This window comes from Aspergillus fijiensis (assembly GCF_003184825.1).
Source record: "Aspergillus fijiensis CBS 313.89 unplaced genomic scaffold BO72scaffold_29, whole genome shotgun sequence".
Classification (NCBI taxonomy): domain Eukaryota; kingdom Fungi; phylum Ascomycota; class Eurotiomycetes; order Eurotiales; family Aspergillaceae; genus Aspergillus; species Aspergillus fijiensis.
The window spans coordinates 378,790-398,026 of NW_024469005.1; the positions used below are offsets into that span (position 1 = coordinate 378,790).

The following is a 19,237-nucleotide window of genomic DNA, read 5'->3' on the forward strand; positions in this document are numbered from 1 at the left end:
ATGTACAGTACATACATATTTTACAAGTGGAGCGTACATGATACCCAATGCTGTAACACATGAAGCTATGAGCCAAGAAAGATACTATCCTCCTCGATGCTATCAGTGTAGAAGACAATATTTGAACAAAAGGCTTGTTCCAGATCTCCACGAAAGGTGATTTGAACATGCGTGATGGAAGACATACATATCGTTTTCCAGAAGTAAGGGTAAATATGAAAATCACTCAGTACAGCTCCTATTGAATCCATCCTCGACAATCGCACCCAATTCATCAAGCTCCAGTGGTCTTCTTCACGCCCGAGACATTCAAAAACTCTGGGGTTGCCCATCCGCACTCCCACCGGTAACTGTCTTTCCAGTTTTCTTGATCGTCGCCAACACAGTCTCATATGACACGGAGGAGTCGGTCACAACCGTTGCAGTTTGCGATTCCAGGCTCACATCGAAGGACTTGACCCCTAAAGATTCCCTCCAAGTTAATGAATTGCGAGGGGGAGAAGCACATTATTTCGGGCGGGATTTTCCAGGAGACATAAAACAACCCCAAACCAGACCAGGCCAGACCAAATTATTGGAAAATGGTATTTTGGGTGGGCAAATAGACATACCATCAAGCTTCTTTAGGACTCGTTCCACGGCTCCGGAGCAACCACCGCAGCTCATGGTGACGTCGAATTTGTACTGGTGGTCGGACATGTTGACAGGTGGAGGGAGGGGGAGGGAACGCTATCGCGAATGGCAAGAAGGAAAGAGTGGCGGTCAGAGTTTCTAGTTTTTGGTTCTCTTTTTTTTTTCTTTTCTTTCTGTATTCTTCGGTCTACAGAAGAGAATCAGCGGAAGTTCTCAGCTTGTCGAGATCTGTGTGTCTGAGTTAGTCTCGAGGGAAGAGGGGGAGGGGGGACCGGAATTTGCGACGGGCTGTTTGTCAATAATGATAAAGAATGATGGCGGGGCTATAGGCTGGAGACGCAAGGGAGGGAGGGGGGTTCAACGCCTGGTGGGGCAAAACACAAAATAATTGCTAGCTATGGGATAATTGTACCTAAAACTTGCTCCAAGTTGACAGCTCACTGGGTAGAAAATAGTCGGAAAGGGGGAAAGAGAGGGAGAGAAGAGACGTTCTTACCCACGATTTTTCTTTTGCTTTTGTCTTTGTTTATGAGGTGACAGCATACGTATTCCGTAGACCAACGACTATTGACCTGGCGAGCAACCTCTATTTCTATCCTCTCGGTCTGTCTGTTTATCTACTGGTGGGGCTGAGCATACAGGAAGAGAGAAACGCAATAATCGCTCATCCTACCGTATGCTCGGTGGGATTAATAATCCTGGCAAATACCGTGCCTGAGTCAGAATTAACTATAATATGTAAGTTACATGAGATGATAAATTCGCAGATGACAGCTTCATCATTCCCTAGAAGCCCGCCGCCCGCTTCTTCTTCCTCGCCTTCGCCACGGTTCTCCGCCCCGCCTCTCGACCACCAAACATGCCGCGCTCGATTTGTGTCATTGAGACATTCTGGTCCGCCATCTGACTGCTGTGCAATTGGAGACTGGGCGGCTCAAGGTGTTCCGGCTGGCTTCCCCAAGTCCGAGTAGTGTCGGCTGGGACGATAGGAATGGGAAGAGGAGTCGAGCCAGCTTGTTGACTTCCATGCAACGGTGTCGTCCTTCTCCGTGAATGCCGCCGCTTGGGAGTAGTGGCCGTCATGCCCTGAGCCCCTGCTACATGCCTTTGCCAGCTATAGTCGGCGGGGTTGACTCCAGGTCTCCAGTGTTGTAGCATGCTTGCTGTGCCGGAATTCAATACCTGATCGCTCTTGAAGCTGGTAAAAGCCGATAGACTAGAGTACACTGGCCATATATTCGCTTGCGGTTCAGGCTCATTCACGTCTGGCTCTCGATTCTTCCTGCTCGTCCTGCTACTGCTGGGTGCACTCTTGTTGTCCTCCCCAGGCAAAGCAGCGGATAGGCTCTCCTCATTCTCATTTAGTATTGCCGCAGACGAAGATGGAACTACAGAATCTGCTCGTTCAGAATCCCTGGAACCATGTCCTATCCCGCCTCGGATGCTGAATTGTGCTAGGATTAGATCGGCTACCACGCCTCGGATGATTTGTTCTTTCATGATCCTTGTGCGCCCGGGTATATCGTGAGGTAGATAACCAAGCCATTCGTTCACCAATTCATCATATAGTGTTAAAGGACTAAGTGGTTGGATCAAATCGGCCTTTGTAGAGGATTGAGAAGTAATCGTACTGAAGGTACTAGAGGCTTGAATCGTGGTATAGACGTAGTTGAGAAGACCTGAGCGGCCGTGGGCAGTGCGTGACCAGAAAGAAGTCCATTCTTGGGCATTTTGATCAAGATTATCCAAGGCTAGGCCGCTACCAAGGAGCTCAAGCCTGCGAAAACATTAGAATCGTGCAGGGGCGGGTTTGATGAGAGCAAATCTCGAGAAGCAAACTCACCCTGTCTGATTTTTGAACCTGTCACTAGCCTCGGCATCTGCAAGTAGCCTGTCTAGCTGTTGGACCATATTATTGAGGCTATCGCCGATACGTTTGTCAGCGCCCTTCCTGCTCGATCCCAGCCCCAACCTGCCAGTTACCACGGCGTAGATCTGAGTATAATCAAGCGTCCACTGCGGAAAAGCAAGTGGTGTGATACTGGACATTGCAGCATCTAAGGTCAAGACGCCACTTCGCGAAGCCGTCTCGTCCCAATCGTGCGTTATGAAGTCATCGTGGAAGGTAGTTGACCGAGTCCGTGACATCCCTGGAGCTCGCTTTTTAGCCTTCAAGACATCTATGGGTAGTGAGTCCCCGACTGCGGCACTGTTACGGGCAAATCCGACATAGACTGATTCATGTACAGAGAGATGCGAGTCTAATGCGAAAAGCTTCAAAATGCTGGCTCTGCAGTCGTGAGATTTGTTGCGGACTGGCAATGAGAGGTGACTGGTTTCTCTCATTACAAGCGTGGAAAACTGGGTACTGTTGGGTGATAGCTGGTATTCTGAAGGGATATCAGACGGTGGGATGTCTAACATCGATGGGTCGTGTAAAGTTAATGTCTCTGCTTCGGTATCGCGTACATAAGAACAGGGGAAGACGAGTGTAAAAGGATTCAGTTGTGAGTAGAGGATGAGATAAAAATCTGTTAAGCAGCTGTCAGCATTTGTCAAGCTTACATATGGACTGCTATGCTGGCGAGCTCTACCTTCATGTATAAGAAAAGGATCAAGCCGCATTGTCGTGTCTTCGGGATCCCGAAAATGACGCCATGACATTTGAGGGAATACTGCAGGTCGTGAATCGCTAGTTTCTGAGCCAGATTCGGGCGCAAGAGCCAGCCAGAAGATCCGAGATGTTGTCAGGATGAAGACATGTGAGACGTTGCTGGCGCTTCGTTTGACGTCTAATATCCATTCAGACTTCCTCTTCAAGCCGAGCTCAATGGAGTATGGGTATACCTGACCGTCTCGCGTCCGATATAACATCGGGCAGCGCCGGTCACATACAATAAAGCTGTTAACATCTCCCACCCATTCAATAGCCGCCCATCCATCATGACGGGGGCGGTCATCGCCCTGACCCTCATCGATATCGAGCCATGGCAATGAACCATTTCTAACGCATGTAGTCATCCAACTACTTTTATTCTTATTGTAGCGACCAGACACGTCCCATACACTCCATCTGCCTCGCACATCAACAATGCCAAGTTGTTTCTGATACCAAGGATTGAAGGTCACGTCTGCATGTGCAAACCCCCCAGTTTGCGAGGTCGAAATTTCGACCACCATGTTGGCATCAAGGCGAGACATGCGGCATTCATTCGACAATGTATAATCACTTAGTCGAGCAACTGGTGTAGGAACGGGATTCCTGTGATACTGCGGTCTGAAGATAACCGTGAATTGAGGTGAACGAACTGCTATCCATGTCGCCTGCTCTTCCACTGTTCGAGCGAAACAGATCTGCCGAATGGCTGCACCTCCCACGAACCAGTCGGCTTTTTCGATATCTCCGATAGAGGGCACGCGCGCTCTGGCTGTTGCTTCTTGTCTCAACTCAATCGCATCCTCTTCGAGTTTGCGAAAGGACACAACATTCCCGCACTCTCCTGATGCAATGACCGCGATTGGTACCCCGCGGGTCCCCGACTCGCCATTCTCCAAATCTACGGCGTAACCGAAATCCAGAAGGGCCGAAACCGAGGGATCGCATATTTCGCTAGCTGTCGTGATGATATGCGAGGTATTTTCGTCCGACGCAAGAGGCCAACAGGCCGCAAGCTCCGGATAGACCTGAGGCAGGAGGCCCTTGTTCTCGATCAGCGATGTCTGAGATGCAGTCGAAGGGGATTTGACGGTATGTTTGTTAACCCCGGCATACTTCAGGGGAAGATCTTCGAACGGAGGAGGTCAGTCTTGCCAGCGAAGGCATTTCTTTTGGCTCAGGCAGCTTACTTGAGGCCAATGTTCGTGGAAACAGCCAAGTCTGGGTTTCGGGATTATATGTCGGTCGTCCCAAGTGCCCATACTGTAGAGCACCTAGAGGTTGTTCATCCATTGGGTCTGTTCTTGCTCCGGGCAATATGCTCTACCTGAAGCTGGGTAGTCGTGAGCATATCGAGCACCGAACCCAATGTGTTAATAGGATTGGGATGGAAGACAGAGTCTCGGGCAGGGCACTGAACTGAAGCGGCTCTGAGCAGCCAGCAAGCCAGAACCCATGCAAACGTGACAATAAAGTGTCTTTCTCTTGTAGCTGCATAAAATAATTCGGTCTAGACAGGCCAGGACCGGATGGCGAAAAAAATATACTAGATCCATCGACGCCAAGCTTTTGACCCGGGGGTTGCGCCGCAACAGGTACGACGGGTTTACAGTCATTTACTCAATTAGTCTACTAGCGTCCGTCCATGGAAGCCGCAAAGAAAACAACCAGCTTTTCCCATTTCACGCCTTAATCAGCAATCGGCTCATCTCTAGCTCACTAATATTTAGACTCACAATGAATAATGCATTTGATCCCTCACTCTCGACGAGTGGCATGCGCCCGCCTCTCGCGTCGGCTGATGCGCCGTCGATGGCCGACTCCTTGCCCAGCATCAACTTTGGTTTTGAGGACCTACGCAACCGCATGGCTCAATTCACAGCTCATTTTGATGCCTTTATCGAGCGCGGCCGGAAAAAAGTTCTAGAAGAGAGGAATCAGTTTAAAAGCGGGTTGGCAGAGCTTCAGGGTAAGCAAGCACAGCAGTCGGACGCGTTAGGACGTGATTTGCCTTCCGCTAACACCGCGGCGTCCAGAGGATCAGCGCATGAGACACAGAGATATCGAGATTCTCGATTTGAAAGCACAAACCCATCAACAGACTCTGCAAAAGGAGGCCGCGGAGGCCGCTGAGATGCATGCGGCCATCTCATCTGTCACCTTGGAGCGCGACTCGCGGCTCGCTAAGCGTGATCGCTTGAAGCAGCAAATCGACGAGACTCAGAAAATGATCAATCAGAGATTAGAAGCGCAGAGATTGCACGCCAAATACCTCGATGAGCAGGCTCGGCTCAATGTTCCGGAGCTTGACTTTTGGCAAGATTATCTGTGTTTACGAATCGAGGGAGCCGGCCGGGAAGATAGGCTGAAGTTTGTTTACACACATTTACTCGAGAAAGACTGGGAGGCCGAGGCTTGGTTCGAGCTTGGAACGGCCAGTCGGGATTATGATGTCTTTCACACGCGACCCAAGGTTGATCGGGAGGCGCTGGAGCGCGAACTCGACATTGTAAATGAAGATCGCGATTTTGGTGGGTTTCTCAAGAGGATGCGGAAATTGTTTGTCGAAACAATGAAATAGCGAGTTAAGTTGGACGGACAGAAATGCTTGATGATACATGCTTATGGATACCACCTCAATGATTTTGCCGGAATACAAGCCATATGCGTAAGAAACCCCAGCGTAGCCACATCGCACCTGAACCTAGGCAAGAGACAAAAGAGGGGGGGGGTCTGCGGCAGAAAGGTAATAGATAACATTCCGCCCTTGGCCTGAACTCCTCAATCAGCCTCCGTCAAAGCTGTCATACACGCGAGACCAGATCAACCACCTGTAGCCTCGCGGTAGAATGATATGCTTCGACTCGCCCCGGCCGTGGCGAAGCCTTCCGACCGCCCGACCTTCGGCAGCCATCTCACACTCCATATGGATTTCTCGGTCTCAGAATGAGTGGCTACACACGCTCTAGTGTCGATTGACCAAACCTTGACTTTGCCATCAAAAGAGCTATTGACTGTCAGGATCACTACTAGAAGGCGCGCGTGTACCGCAGGTGTTCTTACCCGCTGAGAAGGTATTCTCCTGTATTGCTCCATGAAAGAGACATAACCCATGCTGTATGACCCGATAGATTGGCTACCGGTTCACCAGATGATGTGTCATATAACACAATCACCTGTGAATCTCCGGCGGCAGCAAGGAACTTCCCTCCTGGTGAGAAAGCAACCGCTCTAACGGGTTTCACAAGACCTAGTATTTGCAAACGAGATAGATAGTCAGAGCACTTGCGATTTGCAGAGATAGTAGCGAGTCAATCCTTCACCTGATAAACTGAATGGCATGCGGCCTGTTTCAGTGCTGAAGATGTAGACACTACCATTCTCATGCCCGCTAGCAAGGAATCGACCATCCGCGGACTACAGCCTCGTATGAGCTTCAATTGACGAAAGAATGGGTGAATTTCGCAATTTACCAGATCTATGCAGGTACCGAAGCTGCCTTTCGTTTCGTAGTCTCGAATCTCTTCACCACTGGCATTCAGGTCCCAGACCTTGACGTGCCCATCTTGGCTGACACCAGCAAGGTATTGCCCGTCCTCAGACATGGCGATTGCCCAGATGCCTGCAGACCCAGTCTGATTGACTGAGACCAGATCAGTATAGCTCTTTGAATAGCCTGGCCCAGACAGACAAAGGGAATCACCTACCTGAAGCGATGCTATCCTTCGCCCATACGCCGTCGTGGCAGGACCATATCGCGATCTCACCCCCGAACCCAATGCTAGCTGCCCGTAGTCCTTTCGCGTTGGTCACTACATGATGACAGCCAAGTTTATGGGCATCATCAAGGGATTGGACCAGTGGGAAGTCAGGGTCAACCGTCGAATGGACTTTCAACGAAGAGGAGCCAGATGCCGATAAGCAGAACTTATCGGTCACGGCGAGTCCGTAAATGTCAGTAGGGTGTGCTACGCTTGACATTTAGCATGAGTCTGGGAGTAAATGGTAGTTTCCACTTGGTCATACGAACCATTGCCTGCGGAACCGCAGGAAAGATATTGCTTCGACTAGAGCCGCCAGGTTTGGAGTTAGAATAAAAGCGGCGAACAAACGACAGTCTCTGGTATACACATTACCATGACAGCTCCGAGTCAGCTCAAGACATTGATTCTTGACAGACGCAGAATGATACGAGCGGGTCGAGGTAATGTGGTCGCTAGCTGCAGGAGCTGGGTGCTGTCAAAGACATAACAAGTAAGGCTAAATCATGACCATGGCGGGACAATCTCGAGGCGGCTGGATGAGATCATGAATCGCGGGTAAACGCACGGAACATCAAGTCTTTTTACCACCACCAATTCCTATTTCAAATGGTTCCAACGAATTTAAGGACATAAACAATACGATCCGTAAGGTACACAATGACATGAAGATGATGGAAATTTAAAAGAAACAAAAAGTGGAATAGAACATGAACCCTTAGTTGGACCAAACGCCGAATGCCATGCAGCATTTTATCCTACACATCATATGGACCCGATATTATACAATCCCAGCCAAACATAATTCAAGCATCTATCATCACTTCGAGCCACCTCGTCTGTTCGCTTCATTCGGTATTTTTGCGACCCCATTGCTTCTTAATACCTGACGATGGAATTAACTGATGAGATGGGCTCCCAAGTCACTTTTTAAGGTAGTCACACTTACTAGCAACACAATTCGGGCACAGCACATGTGAGCGCTTGATTTGACCACACCCCGAACAGGTGCTAAGACTCTTGACATCTTTCAATGCTTTGCCGGCCATCTGCCTATGACGTTTCTTCATATGGGAGGTCTTCTTCTTCGGGACGGCGCGGAGAACGGATTCCCAGATATCAGACAAGAGTCCAGGGATTTTGAGCGTGAATGCGGCCGGTCTCAAGAGAGACTGCGACACGGCGGAGGCATTGAGTGTGAATTGGGGCCAGCGTCCGACTGCGGCGTTGGCGAGAGCCGTCGAAAGTGAACCGGCCGGGGACAGCCCCTGGGCGGATAGACGGGAGGGAAACAGTCGCAAGGACATTGGGACGCTGAGGACGATCTGGATGAGGGGGTTGTGAAGGAGCACACAGGACGGGGGCAGCGTCAGGACTGATAGGCAAGCGGATTCAATGCGGAAACAAATAAATCTTCAATTGAAGCTTCAGATTGGCGGCGAATGGCCCGATTGGGGTCTGGAGAGCCGCTAATCTGATTCTGGACTAGCGGTCTCCCCCTGAGTCGCGACAACAACGGCAATCCAAAGGGAACAACTTAAGGGGAATGCATCCACTGCATCAGTCCGTCTTTCCCTCCCTCTCTCTCTCTCTCGCTTGTTTGCTTCATCAGTCTTGTTCCTTCCTCGAACTCACTCCTCCTGCCTTGGCCTTTCGTTGAAGGATTGCTGTTCGTCTCTAGTTTTAACCTTGGACTCGCCCACTGCTTCTCCCTTCCCCTCCCCCACCGACACTTTGTTGGAGGTTGCTACTCCTACTATCTAGATACCAATCTACTATCTACGACCACTATCAGCCCATTCTCCACATCCCCTCCTTCTCCATCTTCTCTCTCTCTTCCAGCACCATGGCTGCCGCGGCGAATTCCACCCCTGCGTCGGTCTTTCCTCGTAGTCATGTCGGTTTCGATAGTATCACTTCTCAGATTGAGCGAAAGCTGTTGAAGCGTGGATTTCAGTTCAATGTGATGTGCGTCGGTGAGTTGCAGCACGTCTGAGCATAGTCTCAATCCTGGCATACGACTGGCATTGATATATATGAATAGGACAAACCGGCCTGGGAAAGTCGACCTTGATCAACACTATCTTCGCTTCTCACCTGATCGACTCCAAAGGTCGCCTGGCCCCTAACGAACCCGTTCGTTCAACAACCGAAATCCAAACTGTCTCGCACAGTATGTTCCTCATTTTTCGCTAATAAGCCCGACCATAAGACTAATGATCGGTTTCCCAAGTCATTGAGGAGAATGGCGTGCGTCTCAGGCTAAACATCGTCGACACCCCGGGCTACGGCGATCAGGTCAACAATGACAGATGGTAAAGCAACCGAGAAATTTCAGCCACGAAAGCCGAACTAACAAATGTTGTGATCAGCTGGGATCCTATTGTGAAGTACATCAAGGATCAACACTCCGCATATCTCCGAAAGGAGCTTACTGCTCAACGTGACCGCTATATTCAAGACACCCGCATCCACTGCTGCTTGTTCTTCATCCAGCCATCTGGCCATGCGTGAGTATAGTGACCTTAGGCTTGATCTTACAGAAACTGATGGAGTACCAACTAGTCTCAAGCCCATCGACATTGTCGTCCTAAAGAAGCTCTCTGACGTGGTCAACGTGGTTCCCGTCATCGCTAAAGCCGACTCGCTTACTCTCGAGGAACGCCAGGCGTTCAAGGAAAGAATCAAGGAGGAGTTCGCCTTCCACAATCTGAAAATGTACCCCTATGACAACGATGAGCTTGATGACGAAGAGCGTGCAGTCAATGCTCAAATCAAGGTCAGTAACCGCCTCGGGTCTCATGGCGCCTCCCGTTCTAACGTTCGTGTAGGACATCATTCCATTCGCTGTAGTTGGTAGCGAAAGAACGATCGTCGTCAATGGCCAGCAAGTTCGCGGCCGCCAAAACCGCTGGGGTGTCATCAACGTGGAGGATGAGAATCACTGCGAATTCGTCTATCTCCGAAACTTCCTTACCCGCACCCATCTTCAGGACCTTATCGAGACGACAAGCCAGATTCACTACGAGACATTCCGTGCTAAGCAACTTCTGGCACTCAAGGAGAGCAGTGCTGCTGGCGGCCATCCTGGTAGCAGCCGGCCCATTAGTCCTTCGGCCGACAGGGAGCTTAGCCGTAACTCGCAACGCATGACGATGAATGGCTATTGATATGTCTGAGCATTTCGCTTGCCCTTGCTTCTTTGCGTGGATGAAACATGGGCAGTGAGCCCAATCAGGGTCACTTTCTTCCTTTTCTTTCCTTAATGTTTTAATCTCATAGCACCAACTTCGTCTCGGCATGCTTCTACAGATATCCTGTTTAACTTTATAATTCCTTGATCGTACCCGTCGTCACTTGAACAATTCTATTTGTGAGGAAGTGACCTAACTACCTCGTGATTTTCTATGGACTTTTCGTCGCAGATCAACTGAAAGCTAGCAACGAAGCGCTAAACATCGATCGTATCGTCGTTTCATGTATTTATTTATCTTGGCTCCAGTGAGACGAATGATTGTAGGATCGCTTCATGCAGAAGGTCGGAAGGCAATGTAAAAATTCCGGTGGTTCTGAGCTAAATTAATAACAATGAGCAGACAAGTATTGAAGTCGTTATGTGCGTCTATAAGATACAGCGTAAATGAGGGTCTCACACTATTGCTGGGCGCCGAATTTATCGCCGTCGACAATGAAGTCCCTCAACTCAGCATAAGCTTTCTCAAGGTCATCATTGACGACGACTTTATCATGAGCACCCGGCTCCTTGGCGTATTCGAGCTCATTTTTAGCCTGCGCAAGACGTTTCTTCAGGCTTTCTTCTGTCTCAGTGTTTCTTCCACGCAGTCTCCTCTCCAACTCCTCCACCGAGGGAGGGGCCAGGAACAAAAAGCGCGCATTGAGATCCGTGCGCTTAACCTGCTTCACACCCTGGAGTTAAAAGGAAAATGAGCTGTTAGCGAGGCATTTTCTGAAGTGAACACAATCAGATGAACAGAAGAAGCAGCAACATACTTCCATCTCGATATCAAGAATGCAAATCCTACCCTGCTCGGCGATGTTCTTCACAGCTTGGACACTAGTACCATAGTAATTGCCTCCAAATTGCGCATGTTCAATGAAGCCGTTCTTGCTGACCAAGTCGAGAAAGTCTTCCTTTGTCGTGAAACAGTATTCGCGACCGTCTTGCTCACCCGCACGAGGGCTCCGCGTGGTATCTAAGGAGGCATGCCATCAGAAATCTATGCCTTTGCGGTTTGGAGAGTGTGTGGGTGCGTGGTTGCGGGGGAATGTCCGGCCACAATCTTAGGCTGGGTAAGAGCCGGGAGGGGGCACCGAAGGACATACGCGAGATTGAGAAGCCGAAGGTGTTCGGATAGTCGGCAAAGAGCCTCTTCAGGAGAGTCGACTTCCCGGTTCCTGACGGTCCTGAGACCACAACTGGGCGGAATTTGTGCACTGCGCGCGCGGTCAATTAAGATTCCACTCGCCCTTGTGAGAAGGGAGAAGCTCACCGGCGCTAGAAGCCATTCTTGAGATGCAATAGGGGTATCTCCGCGAGAAATGATTAGACTTTGAGAAAAGTTGTACTCGTGGTGTTGCTAAGCTATTCATGGTATGCAAGACTCTGGTCGGCGTTGAATTGACACTTCAACAAAATAGATGCGGCAGAATATGAGGCGGTGAACCGAAGGCGCATGTGCCGTATGTCGCAAACGGACAGCCTCATGACATAGCTTATCTCATACTATCACGCATACAATTACAGCAAGAGGAGGAATGCGAGTAGAGGCCCAGATGTTATTCACAGAAGTAGTAATTCAATCCGAAAGGCCACAGACTGTTGGTCTCGAATGAATGCGGAACTAGCCTCACGGCTTTGGATGTGCCATTTCCGCATTCTGTGACTCCTGCTCCAAGAAGTTGGACCACAACTCCGCCAATGATTCTTTGCTCGCGTTTCCATTGTCAAGAAATTCCGAGGCCAAGGTTTGGCTGCTTGGCGTACGATGCATGGGTGTGCTTGGAAGTCTCAACTTCCCAGAAATGCTCGATGTTCCTGGACGCGCCAGACCAGCCTGCTCACGCTGCTCTATTCAATTCGTTAGTGACCACGAGTATGGTAAGATCACAAAAGAAGAATGGCTGACTAACCATCTGTCCAGCCGAGGAGCGCGGCAATGAGTTGCAAGATCTGGAACTTCTTGGGATCTGACCGATCAAGAGCAAGAAAATGCAGGAGGTGATTCGTTACGATATGTCTAGGAATAGTTAATCAACAGGCAATCCTTCATACGGCCAGCCAAGGACCACAGTCATAGCGCAGAAAACGCACCTGTCGACGTTGTCTTCCGGCTTCCCTTTCTTGAGGAAGCGCAGAGCTTTCGTCAGATGGTCGTTGAGTGTCACCGCTTCGTGCCTGAGCTTCCCTATCAAGAGGTTCTTTTCTTTGACTTCCTTCTCGAATGGCCGAACTCGTTCGAGCTCGCCCTGAGCATCTTGAAGAGATTTCTCGGCGTCGAGGGCTTTCTTCGTTGCCTCTTGAAGACTCTGCTTCAGCTCCTCAAGCTGGGCGTCGGAGTTCTCCACGAGCTCACGAAGTTCCTGTTTGCGCGCTACAAAACATTGGTGGTAATTCAGGAGAAGCATGTTAGAGATAGGGGCTAGTCTCACCGGTTTGGATTTCCTGCAAAGCTCGCTGTAGTCCGTCAACTGCAGCCACTTGAGAGTCACGTTCCGTAGATGCTTTCTCGTAGGCATCTTTGACGCTTGCTAGCTGTTCCTCGAGATCTACCACCTTCACTTCAAGGGTTTCCCTAATGGACCGCTCCTCCATAGCAAGGACTTCCCAGTTGTGCATGGCCTCTTTGGCTTGCTCGAACTCTGACTGAAGATAGTTCTCTTGTTCTAGGAGCTCCTCCTTCTCTTTCAACCAATTTTGCTGGGACAGATTTGTACGATCTCGCAAGGTCGAAAGCTCCTGTGACATGTTCCTTCTGTCTTCCGACAACTGCTCGAGCTCGCCACACTTCGCTTGGTATTGATCCTTGATGCTTGTGTTTTCCTCCTCCAATTCATCAATTTTCGATCTAGCCTGTGCAAGCTCTTCCTGTTATGAGTTAGTATGCTTGGGGATAGCATAGGAATGCAAGTGCCGAAGACATACAGCATCTTCCCTCAATCTCTCGCCAAGTTGAGACTTGATTGTATTCACTCTTTCCAGGAGCTTCTGGAACTGCGACTCTGCATGTTCTTTCTTGTTTTCGGCGTCATCTAGCCTCCCCTGTAGAGCTTTCATCTCCGCGTGGTGTTTCGACTGGATTTCCTCCAATGACTTGCGCATGTCTGCCACTTCCGCCCGCAAGGTATCCCGATCCCGAACGAGGGCATCAAACCGGTCGTTGGACTGGAGAGCCTCGGAGCTGGTGGGATTGCTCCCATGGCCTGTAGGGTTAGTCGGATGGCTGGTCGCAATAAATGTCCGATCGTCAGTCGTCTCAGTCGATGAATCTCCGGTTGGTTTATCTCTCTTCGCGCTCTCTTTAGCCGCTGAACCCTCGGTGGTATCAACCTTATTGTTGTCGCTCTCCTGTTCCGTCACATAATCAGCTCAGGTGGGCATTCGGTGTGAAGGGGTAAACGGGGGTGCCCTTACGCTCGGTTGCGCGGGTGCCTCAGTGTCCTCCGGGGCTCGGTCCTGATCATTGCCTTGGTTTTCGTTTGAGGTCTTGCTCTCAATCCCCCTGGGGCCGGTGGTACCCTTGGCTTTCTTCTTATTCTTTGACTTTGCGCCTGTTGGGAAGTATCAGCGGAAACAACGGGATAGGCTAGAAGAATTACGAATCTGCACAATTGAAGACGAACCTTCAGGCATCTTCACTTTTTTGAGTACCGACGTGACTGAGGCGCGGTTATATCGAAGCTGGTGTTATGGTCATTGAACTTGTTGTACAGGAGTACTATGGTGAGGGACCGACCATAGCTGTCAACATCGCTAGCGCAGGGAGGCTGCTTCCGCAGTCCGCAGCTCTCGCTTAGTTACGCCGAATTACCACACCCAACAGTATGAGCCGGCACCGCGAAGGGGCTAAAAAGGAGTTTCACTCTCTTTGTATACTGCATCACCTGTGTATTCAGACTCAATTCAATATTCTGCCTAGTTTATTCTACTAAGTTCACATGCAATGCACAGCTTATAAGCACGCTATGATGACCCTTTAGGTGGACTTCATATCTGCTGCGCTGTGTTGTGGGATAGCGACAGGCTATATGCCAGTGGCCGGCTCCCAGCCACTCTCAGAGCCAGCTCCCCGGCACTGGGACAGGTCGAGTTGAGACACGAGTTAATATGCGTGCTCTGGGCTATGCGCTTCCTAACCATTTGATGTGGAGTTTCGCGACCACGGAACAAGGCCCAGTAACCAACTTCCGTTGTTGCAGTTCAAATGGATGCTTCGTGAAAAGTACTGAGTTATGTTGTTTCGTCGATAGTATAGCATGCGACAAGCCGACGACGGCCATTGGAGAGACAACATGACAATCCACTGTATGCCTTCTGCTTCACATGAAGTCGTCATAAAAGTCAGCGTCCCGGTCTTGGTTGCTGCTGCCTTGAATATTCTCCTCGCTCATGAGGTCATCGTAAGCATGCTCCTTTTGCCATTTCAACTGGTCGCGTTCCCTTCTTTCCAATTTCTCCTTTATGCGTTGCTCCTCTCTCACTTTGCGTTCCTCCTTGTTCTTCTTTTTCAAGAACTCATCTTTCTCGGCTTTAAGATCAGGGAACTTTTCAATGCGGGTTTTGTTCAGGCGATTGACGATAGGGTTTTCTCGCTGTCGGACAAAAACCTTGCGCACTAGTTTGTGGTTATGAAAAGAGACTTGGCCAGCTGCCATGGATCCATCCTTCATCAAATTTGACCACGGTGTATAGATCACTGTGATGTTGTCCTTCCTATTCCCTATAAGGTTGTTTAGTCTCCACCGCTTATTATCTTGCGGATTCTCATCGGTATCCGTTCCTGACGAAATATGTCTGACCTTCGATTGAATTCGCCTTCGTTAGCTGGGCACAATCTTCGAGAAGCGCCTGCGGAATCTGATCCCATGTTTCTCCATCACGGAGGCGAAGGTACACATGGGCACTAGACAGGTTATCCACATGGAACTAATGACTGAGTTAGGGTGTCTTCGGATGCTAGGTTGCTGCGCGACGAAGAGAGACAAACCCTAGCCGAGACGCAAAAAGATATTAGCTCACTTGGTGCACATTCTCTTATAATCACAGCACAAGGTCAGATTACCAGACATCACTCTCTAATCCAAATTTAATAAGGTCCTCATCTGTTCAAGTCAAATATTAGAGTCTCGGCACAGCACAATCTGTTGAATAAAGGAAAACCATCATACTTTCGAATTTATCCTTTCCAACATAGATAAAGGCTGCGGGTTGAACCACATTTGATGTGAAATAGTAAACCATTCTGCCAGACAGTTCACCGGATTTTGGAACTAAGAAGCAAACTGGAGCTGTCGCTGCTGCAAGGGGATAGCGGGGCGAAAGAATTCCGGGGACAATCACCGACTCGGAACTAATGAAGTAGTTAGTTGACAAAATATGTGATTAGTCATCTTTTTTTTTCTAACTACTCAGTAATACTCGAGTAAATGGCTAACTTAGTACTTACTAACTTGCTAACTTACTTAACGAACTAAGTTATGATTGATCAGTTACTCGAGCATGTTGGACGAATGCCTGAATGAGTCACGAGGAAATGAAGCATAAGCTGCCGGCGCCTATATGCGATTTCTCATTCACAGATTCACAAGCTTGACTATCTGTATGGTTATAATGTTCCTCAGAAGGCATGGAGAAAGGAAGGTCAATAAACTTTCTGTGATCAGGTTGGCTCCAATTGATTGTACAGGGGAATTGAATGGTGCTAGATGCACTGTCCTGTCTATTGAAGGCAAAGTTGACTGGGGTCTGGCTACCTCCTGAATCAACCTAGCATGTCTTGAAGTTACCGTCCAATGGCAGAGTGTTTAATCAAACTTCGTCGCAAGACTTCCGTGGGGCTACCGGAGCCAACACGACCACAATATTCGTCATACAATCTTCGGGGCTCGATGATACTGGCTAAGTAAAGGCTGGAAGCTTGCGTCAAGAGACAGTAGCATCGTGACTGTGTTAAGGGGACGCAGGCTGACTAAGTACCAAATCTTAACTTCAAAAATGGTTCCTTACGCAAGTGCAGTTGCACGTCAATTGACCACCAAACTGCTGTTACTGTACCTCGACGGCCAATTAGTTGAGTCCATTTTGGGGGGGTCGATTATACGGGCAGCGACGTGTTCTAACCTATATCTTGGCAGGAAAAGAGAAGGCTGTACAAACTGCCAGGAAGTACGGAGTACTTGCATACACACTAGGAAGTTGGAATTAAGTGATACAATTCACAGCAGGGCAAACGGCCTCAGCTGCAGAAGACATGGGTAAATCAATCAATCAGCGACCTAGAACGAAGGTAAGAAGCGCGTCAAGTAGGCCTAAGGGCTGTCACTAGAATGTCTACCTTACTTCTTTTGTTTAGCCAGCATCAATATCATGTCGTGCACCCTTTCCCGAGCTAACTAGTGCAAGACCGTTGAAGCCATTAGCCATGACCCATATCGACAGCAAACTGCCAGAGTTTTGAGGCCCGTAATCGGCCGGTACGACGGTCGCTTGGAAGTTGGAATGCAGGAAGACCCCTGGTCAGAGTGGCCACTATATACTTTACAGTACATGCATACTTACGTACTTACGTGTGTACGTACAGACTAGGTACTTAGTTTAGTACTACTAGGTTGCTGCCGATTACATCCACGAGTACTTGCAGGTTTGTTTGTTGTCTGTCGGCGCAGATTAAACTTTGCCCGCCCACAACTGACCGTCGGTGCCTACCTTTTTCATTTTAGCGAGATGAGACAAACATGAATAGGGGAAAGTCAGTCAGTCCTGCCCAATTCCCTTCTTGGAAAGCAGCTACTATGTTCAAAAGATGAGACTCGACTACTGTAGTTAAGGTGCTGCTGCGGCTGCGGCTGCTGCTTGACTACCGGCAGCATTATCGATGCGCTCGATACAGCTTTGCTTGCCAGCCATGTAAGGGTGATTGGTCGCCAATCGCCATTGCGGCATGGATGCGATGGCAATGCGAGTCATTTTCACCAGAACACCCGAACCGAATTGCCTCGCAGGAAACTGCTCGATCCCCACTTATTTTCATGCACCGGACCGGGCGGGTCTGTGGGCGAGTTGTAATTTACACTATACAGTCCTGATTCAGAAGGCAAAGAAACTACTCACTAGTACGCGCACTCAATACTCATCGACCCTAGAAGCTCCGAGCCGCCCGGGAGCAGTCTCCCTTCACTGGGCGGGCTATTCCTCGAATTATCCCGAGCGCATATCAAAAATCAACTCGCTTTGTGAGAGGCTCTAAAAAGGACCGTTTCATGATCCAAATACCATACCTAAGTCGTGTACGGAGTACAAATTGTGGTAGTTCACAAACGATTGAGAGTATGCCAATAAAGTGAAGTACCAGAAGCAAGCAGCATGGTGAATGATGAAGGGACTCGCTCTTCTTCCCCTCCCTCTCCCGGTTCATCATCAGGTTGTTCAACCCTCTGTGTTGACAACATTAGTTACGTAGTTAGTTCGTCCTCCGATAAAGTTTTCCTCGGTTTCCTGATGGATCCGACCCGCGTGCTTCGGGCATTGAAAATAGCTATCTTTTCTACTTGAGTAGTTTCTTCTTTTGATTTAGTTTACTTTATTGATTGCCCTGATCAGGTCACCTTTTTCCGGCCGAATCCACCGGCCAGAGAAATTAGCAAGAAGTTTGTAAGAACAAACCAGGTTAACAACCGTGGGCGGAACCACCTGGAGTTACTCATTTTGTGCAAGCGCCGGCTGTGCCTAGGCGGATTACCCGTAGTTACCGGACGTCCACCGATCGGTGGTGGTGGTGTTGATGACTCGTGACTCGTGAGACCGTAACGTAACCACTACAGAGTATGAACCAACTAGATAACCCGACCACAACCATCTACGCGGCTTGTTTCGGCCAGGTTCACAAAGTTCGCAACCCTATCCACTGTACCGTCGAGTTCCACATCTGACCGGACGCCTTTCCCAACTCGAGAATAAACCCAAGGGGAGAAAACCGTTACGCCAAGGGTTAGGTCTCGATGCTGCTACAGCGGGTGAGCCCGTACGAAACCCCACCTGCCACATGGCCAGACAACAAAAGGGGAAAAAAAAAATTAAAAGTACAAGAAAAAGAAAAGCAGAAAGAAAGAAGGGGAAAGAAAGAAAGAAAGACAGAAAGGCAAGACAAGAACTAGCTTTTCTTTCCACCCTTCCAGTTTCAACATGGGTGATGAAAATTTTAAGAACCTGATTCAGGGCCCGAAAGGGTTAAGGCAGAATAAATGCCTGTGATGCAGTGCATCCATTCAGTACGTAGTAGTTAGTTGGTTAGTTAGCATCGTCAACGGCTAGCAGTAAAGTAAAGCACAAAGTGGTTCCAACGCCTCTTTTGCAACGGTCAAGGAACTCTAATCAAAAGAAAGACCAGGGAGGGAGAGAAACCCACTGCTTCTCCATCTGTAATCTCCGAATGCTCTAACCCCATCATCATCATACAGCCGATATGCAGTCTAGACTAGGTGCAGCAGACAAAGGATCATGAACAATGCTTGCCCTCATACATTATAAAAAGAAAGAGGGTAAACCAGCCGGGAGGCAAGAGAATGGAGGGCCACTGAACGGTTGCTAACTAAGTACAAGGAAGTACCTCGATGGATCCTATTATTAGGAGTACTTATTCCTATGCATGCCCGTTTCTTTATCGGAAGAAGCCTGTGTGTATGTAGTATACAGTTTTCCGGTCGAAAGTCAGTCGATTGATACCTACGGAATAAATAATAGTCTTTGGGTTAATCACAATGTAATTTCAACTATCCTGATTATTTCTTTTCTATTTACCCTACCTACTACAGCTACTACATTCAGATTGTCGAGTACTGCTAAAAGACACTACTTACCACCACCATTATGGCCTTGTAAGAGATTCGATCCACGATTGCCCACCGTCTGGACAAGCCAATTTCCCCCCTTCTCCTCTCTACCCCCTCCCAC

At 49.1% G+C, this 19,237-nt stretch overlaps 8 protein-coding genes across 8 annotated transcripts; 2 read left to right on the plus strand and 6 right to left on the minus strand.

Annotated features, from left to right (window-relative positions):
• Positions 1-33: 33 nt before the first annotated feature.
• On the minus strand, positions 34-867 carry BO72DRAFT_448970 (copper metallochaperone ATX1). The gene is made up of 2 exons (XM_040944913.1): positions 612-867; positions 34-461 (listed from the first exon to the last, which is right to left on the minus strand). The coding sequence occupies exons 1-2, from the start codon at positions 697-699 to the stop codon at positions 310-312; spliced, it is 240 nt and encodes a 79-aa protein (XP_040800466.1). The 5' UTR covers positions 700-867; the 3' UTR covers positions 34-309.
• Positions 868-1,329: 462 nt separating this feature from the next.
• Positions 1,330-4,815, minus strand: BO72DRAFT_478160 (uncharacterized protein). The gene is made up of 4 exons (XM_040947482.1): positions 4,480-4,815; positions 3,228-4,418; positions 2,477-3,164; positions 1,330-2,410 (listed from the first exon to the last, which is right to left on the minus strand). Exons 1-4 carry the CDS (start codon positions 4,580-4,582, stop codon positions 1,420-1,422), a joined length of 2,973 nt encoding a protein of 990 aa, XP_040800467.1. The 5' UTR covers positions 4,583-4,815; the 3' UTR covers positions 1,330-1,419.
• A 119-nt stretch (positions 4,816-4,934) lies between these two features.
• BO72DRAFT_448972 (kinetochore Spc25 family protein) lies at positions 4,935-5,941 on the plus strand. Its single transcript, XM_040944914.1, has 2 exons — positions 4,935-5,258; positions 5,326-5,941. Exons 1-2 carry the CDS (start codon positions 5,027-5,029, stop codon positions 5,868-5,870), a joined length of 777 nt encoding a protein of 258 aa, XP_040800468.1. The 5' UTR covers positions 4,935-5,026; the 3' UTR covers positions 5,871-5,941.
• Positions 5,942-5,991: 50 nt separating this feature from the next.
• BO72DRAFT_136582 (SKI complex subunit WD repeat protein SKI8) lies at positions 5,992-7,555 on the minus strand. Its single transcript, XM_040939137.1, has 6 exons — positions 7,316-7,555; positions 6,997-7,257; positions 6,763-6,932; positions 6,613-6,706; positions 6,353-6,539; positions 5,992-6,296 (listed from the first exon to the last, which is right to left on the minus strand). The coding sequence occupies exons 1-6, from the start codon at positions 7,320-7,322 to the stop codon at positions 6,113-6,115; spliced, it is 903 nt and encodes a 300-aa protein (XP_040800469.1). The 5' UTR covers positions 7,323-7,555; the 3' UTR covers positions 5,992-6,112.
• Positions 7,556-7,631: 76 nt separating this feature from the next.
• On the minus strand, positions 7,632-8,473 carry BO72DRAFT_448973 (mitochondrial 54S ribosomal protein bL32m). The gene is made up of 2 exons (XM_040944915.1): positions 8,000-8,473; positions 7,632-7,936 (listed from the first exon to the last, which is right to left on the minus strand). Exons 1-2 carry the CDS (start codon positions 8,355-8,357, stop codon positions 7,899-7,901), a joined length of 396 nt encoding a protein of 131 aa, XP_040800470.1. The 5' UTR covers positions 8,358-8,473; the 3' UTR covers positions 7,632-7,898.
• Positions 8,474-8,729: 256 nt separating this feature from the next.
• Positions 8,730-10,663, plus strand: aspD (septin aspD). The gene is made up of 6 exons (XM_040944916.1): positions 8,730-9,026; positions 9,095-9,223; positions 9,284-9,365; positions 9,423-9,560; positions 9,616-9,829; positions 9,882-10,663. The coding sequence occupies exons 1-6, from the start codon at positions 8,897-8,899 to the stop codon at positions 10,218-10,220; spliced, it is 1,032 nt and encodes a 343-aa protein (XP_040800471.1). The 5' UTR covers positions 8,730-8,896; the 3' UTR covers positions 10,221-10,663.
• A 41-nt stretch (positions 10,664-10,704) lies between these two features.
• Positions 10,705-13,752, minus strand: BO72DRAFT_469355 (uncharacterized protein; the record flags this gene model as incomplete). Its single annotated transcript, XM_040946953.1, has 10 exons — positions 10,705-10,977; positions 11,062-11,264; positions 11,395-11,505; positions 11,695-11,794; positions 12,113-12,134; positions 12,198-12,308; positions 12,383-12,662; positions 12,721-13,156; positions 13,214-13,469; positions 13,703-13,752. The coding sequence occupies 10 exons, from the start codon at positions 13,750-13,752 to the stop codon at positions 10,705-10,707; spliced, it is 1,842 nt and encodes a 613-aa protein (XP_040800472.1).
• Positions 13,753-14,185: 433 nt separating this feature from the next.
• Positions 14,186-15,529, minus strand: BO72DRAFT_431145 (putative DUF814 domain protein; the record flags this gene model as incomplete). Its single annotated transcript, XM_040943124.1, has 4 exons — positions 14,186-15,008; positions 15,088-15,214; positions 15,356-15,390; positions 15,457-15,529. 4 exons carry the CDS (start codon positions 15,527-15,529, stop codon positions 14,608-14,610), a joined length of 636 nt encoding a protein of 211 aa, XP_040800473.1. The 3' UTR covers positions 14,186-14,607.
• Between the last annotated feature and the right edge of the window lie 3,708 nt (positions 15,530-19,237).

Excerpts from the sequence above, each read along its gene's own strand:
- BO72DRAFT_448970 (XM_040944913.1), bottom strand. The coding sequence starts at position 699 with ATGTCCGACCACCAGTACAAATTCGACGTCACCATGAGCTGCGGTGGT. Across the intron at positions 462-611 it reads AGTCCTAAAGAAGCTTGATG|GGGTCAAGTCCTTCGATGTG; the intron begins GTATGTCTATTT and ends GGGAATCTTTAG.
- BO72DRAFT_478160 (XM_040947482.1), bottom strand. The coding sequence starts at position 4,582 with ATGGATGAACAACCTCTAGGTGCTCTACAGTATGGGCACTTGGGACGA. Across the intron at positions 3,165-3,227 it reads TCCTTTTCTTATACATGAAG|ATTTTTATCTCATCCTCTAC; the intron begins GTAGAGCTCGCC and ends GCTGCTTAACAG. Across the intron at positions 2,411-2,476 it reads AGGTTCAAAAATCAGACAGG|GCTTGAGCTCCTTGGTAGCG; the intron begins GTGAGTTTGCTT and ends ATGTTTTCGCAG.
- BO72DRAFT_448972 (XM_040944914.1), top strand. The coding sequence starts at position 5,027 with ATGAATAATGCATTTGATCCCTCACTCTCGACGAGTGGCATGCGCCCG. Across the intron at positions 5,259-5,325 it reads CGGGTTGGCAGAGCTTCAGG|AGGATCAGCGCATGAGACAC; the intron begins GTAAGCAAGCAC and ends CGCGGCGTCCAG.
- BO72DRAFT_136582 (XM_040939137.1), bottom strand. Across the intron at positions 6,933-6,996 it reads GAAGGATAGCATCGCTTCAG|TCAATCAGACTGGGTCTGCA; the intron begins GTAGGTGATTCC and ends ATCTGGTCTCAG. Across the intron at positions 6,297-6,352 it reads GGAGAATACCTTCTCAGCGG|CTCTTTTGATGGCAAAGTCA; the intron begins GTAAGAACACCT and ends GACAGTCAATAG.
- BO72DRAFT_448973 (XM_040944915.1), bottom strand. The coding sequence starts at position 8,357 with ATGTCCTTGCGACTGTTTCCCTCCCGTCTATCCGCCCAGGGGCTGTCC. Across the intron at positions 7,937-7,999 it reads GTGCCCGAATTGTGTTGCTA|GTATTAAGAAGCAATGGGGT; the intron begins GTAAGTGTGACT and ends TTCCATCGTCAG.
- aspD (XM_040944916.1), top strand. The coding sequence starts at position 8,897 with ATGGCTGCCGCGGCGAATTCCACCCCTGCGTCGGTCTTTCCTCGTAGT. Across the intron at positions 9,366-9,422 it reads CAGGTCAACAATGACAGATG|CTGGGATCCTATTGTGAAGT; the intron begins GTAAAGCAACCG and ends TGTTGTGATCAG. Across the intron at positions 9,561-9,615 it reads ATCCAGCCATCTGGCCATGC|TCTCAAGCCCATCGACATTG; the intron begins GTGAGTATAGTG and ends AGTACCAACTAG.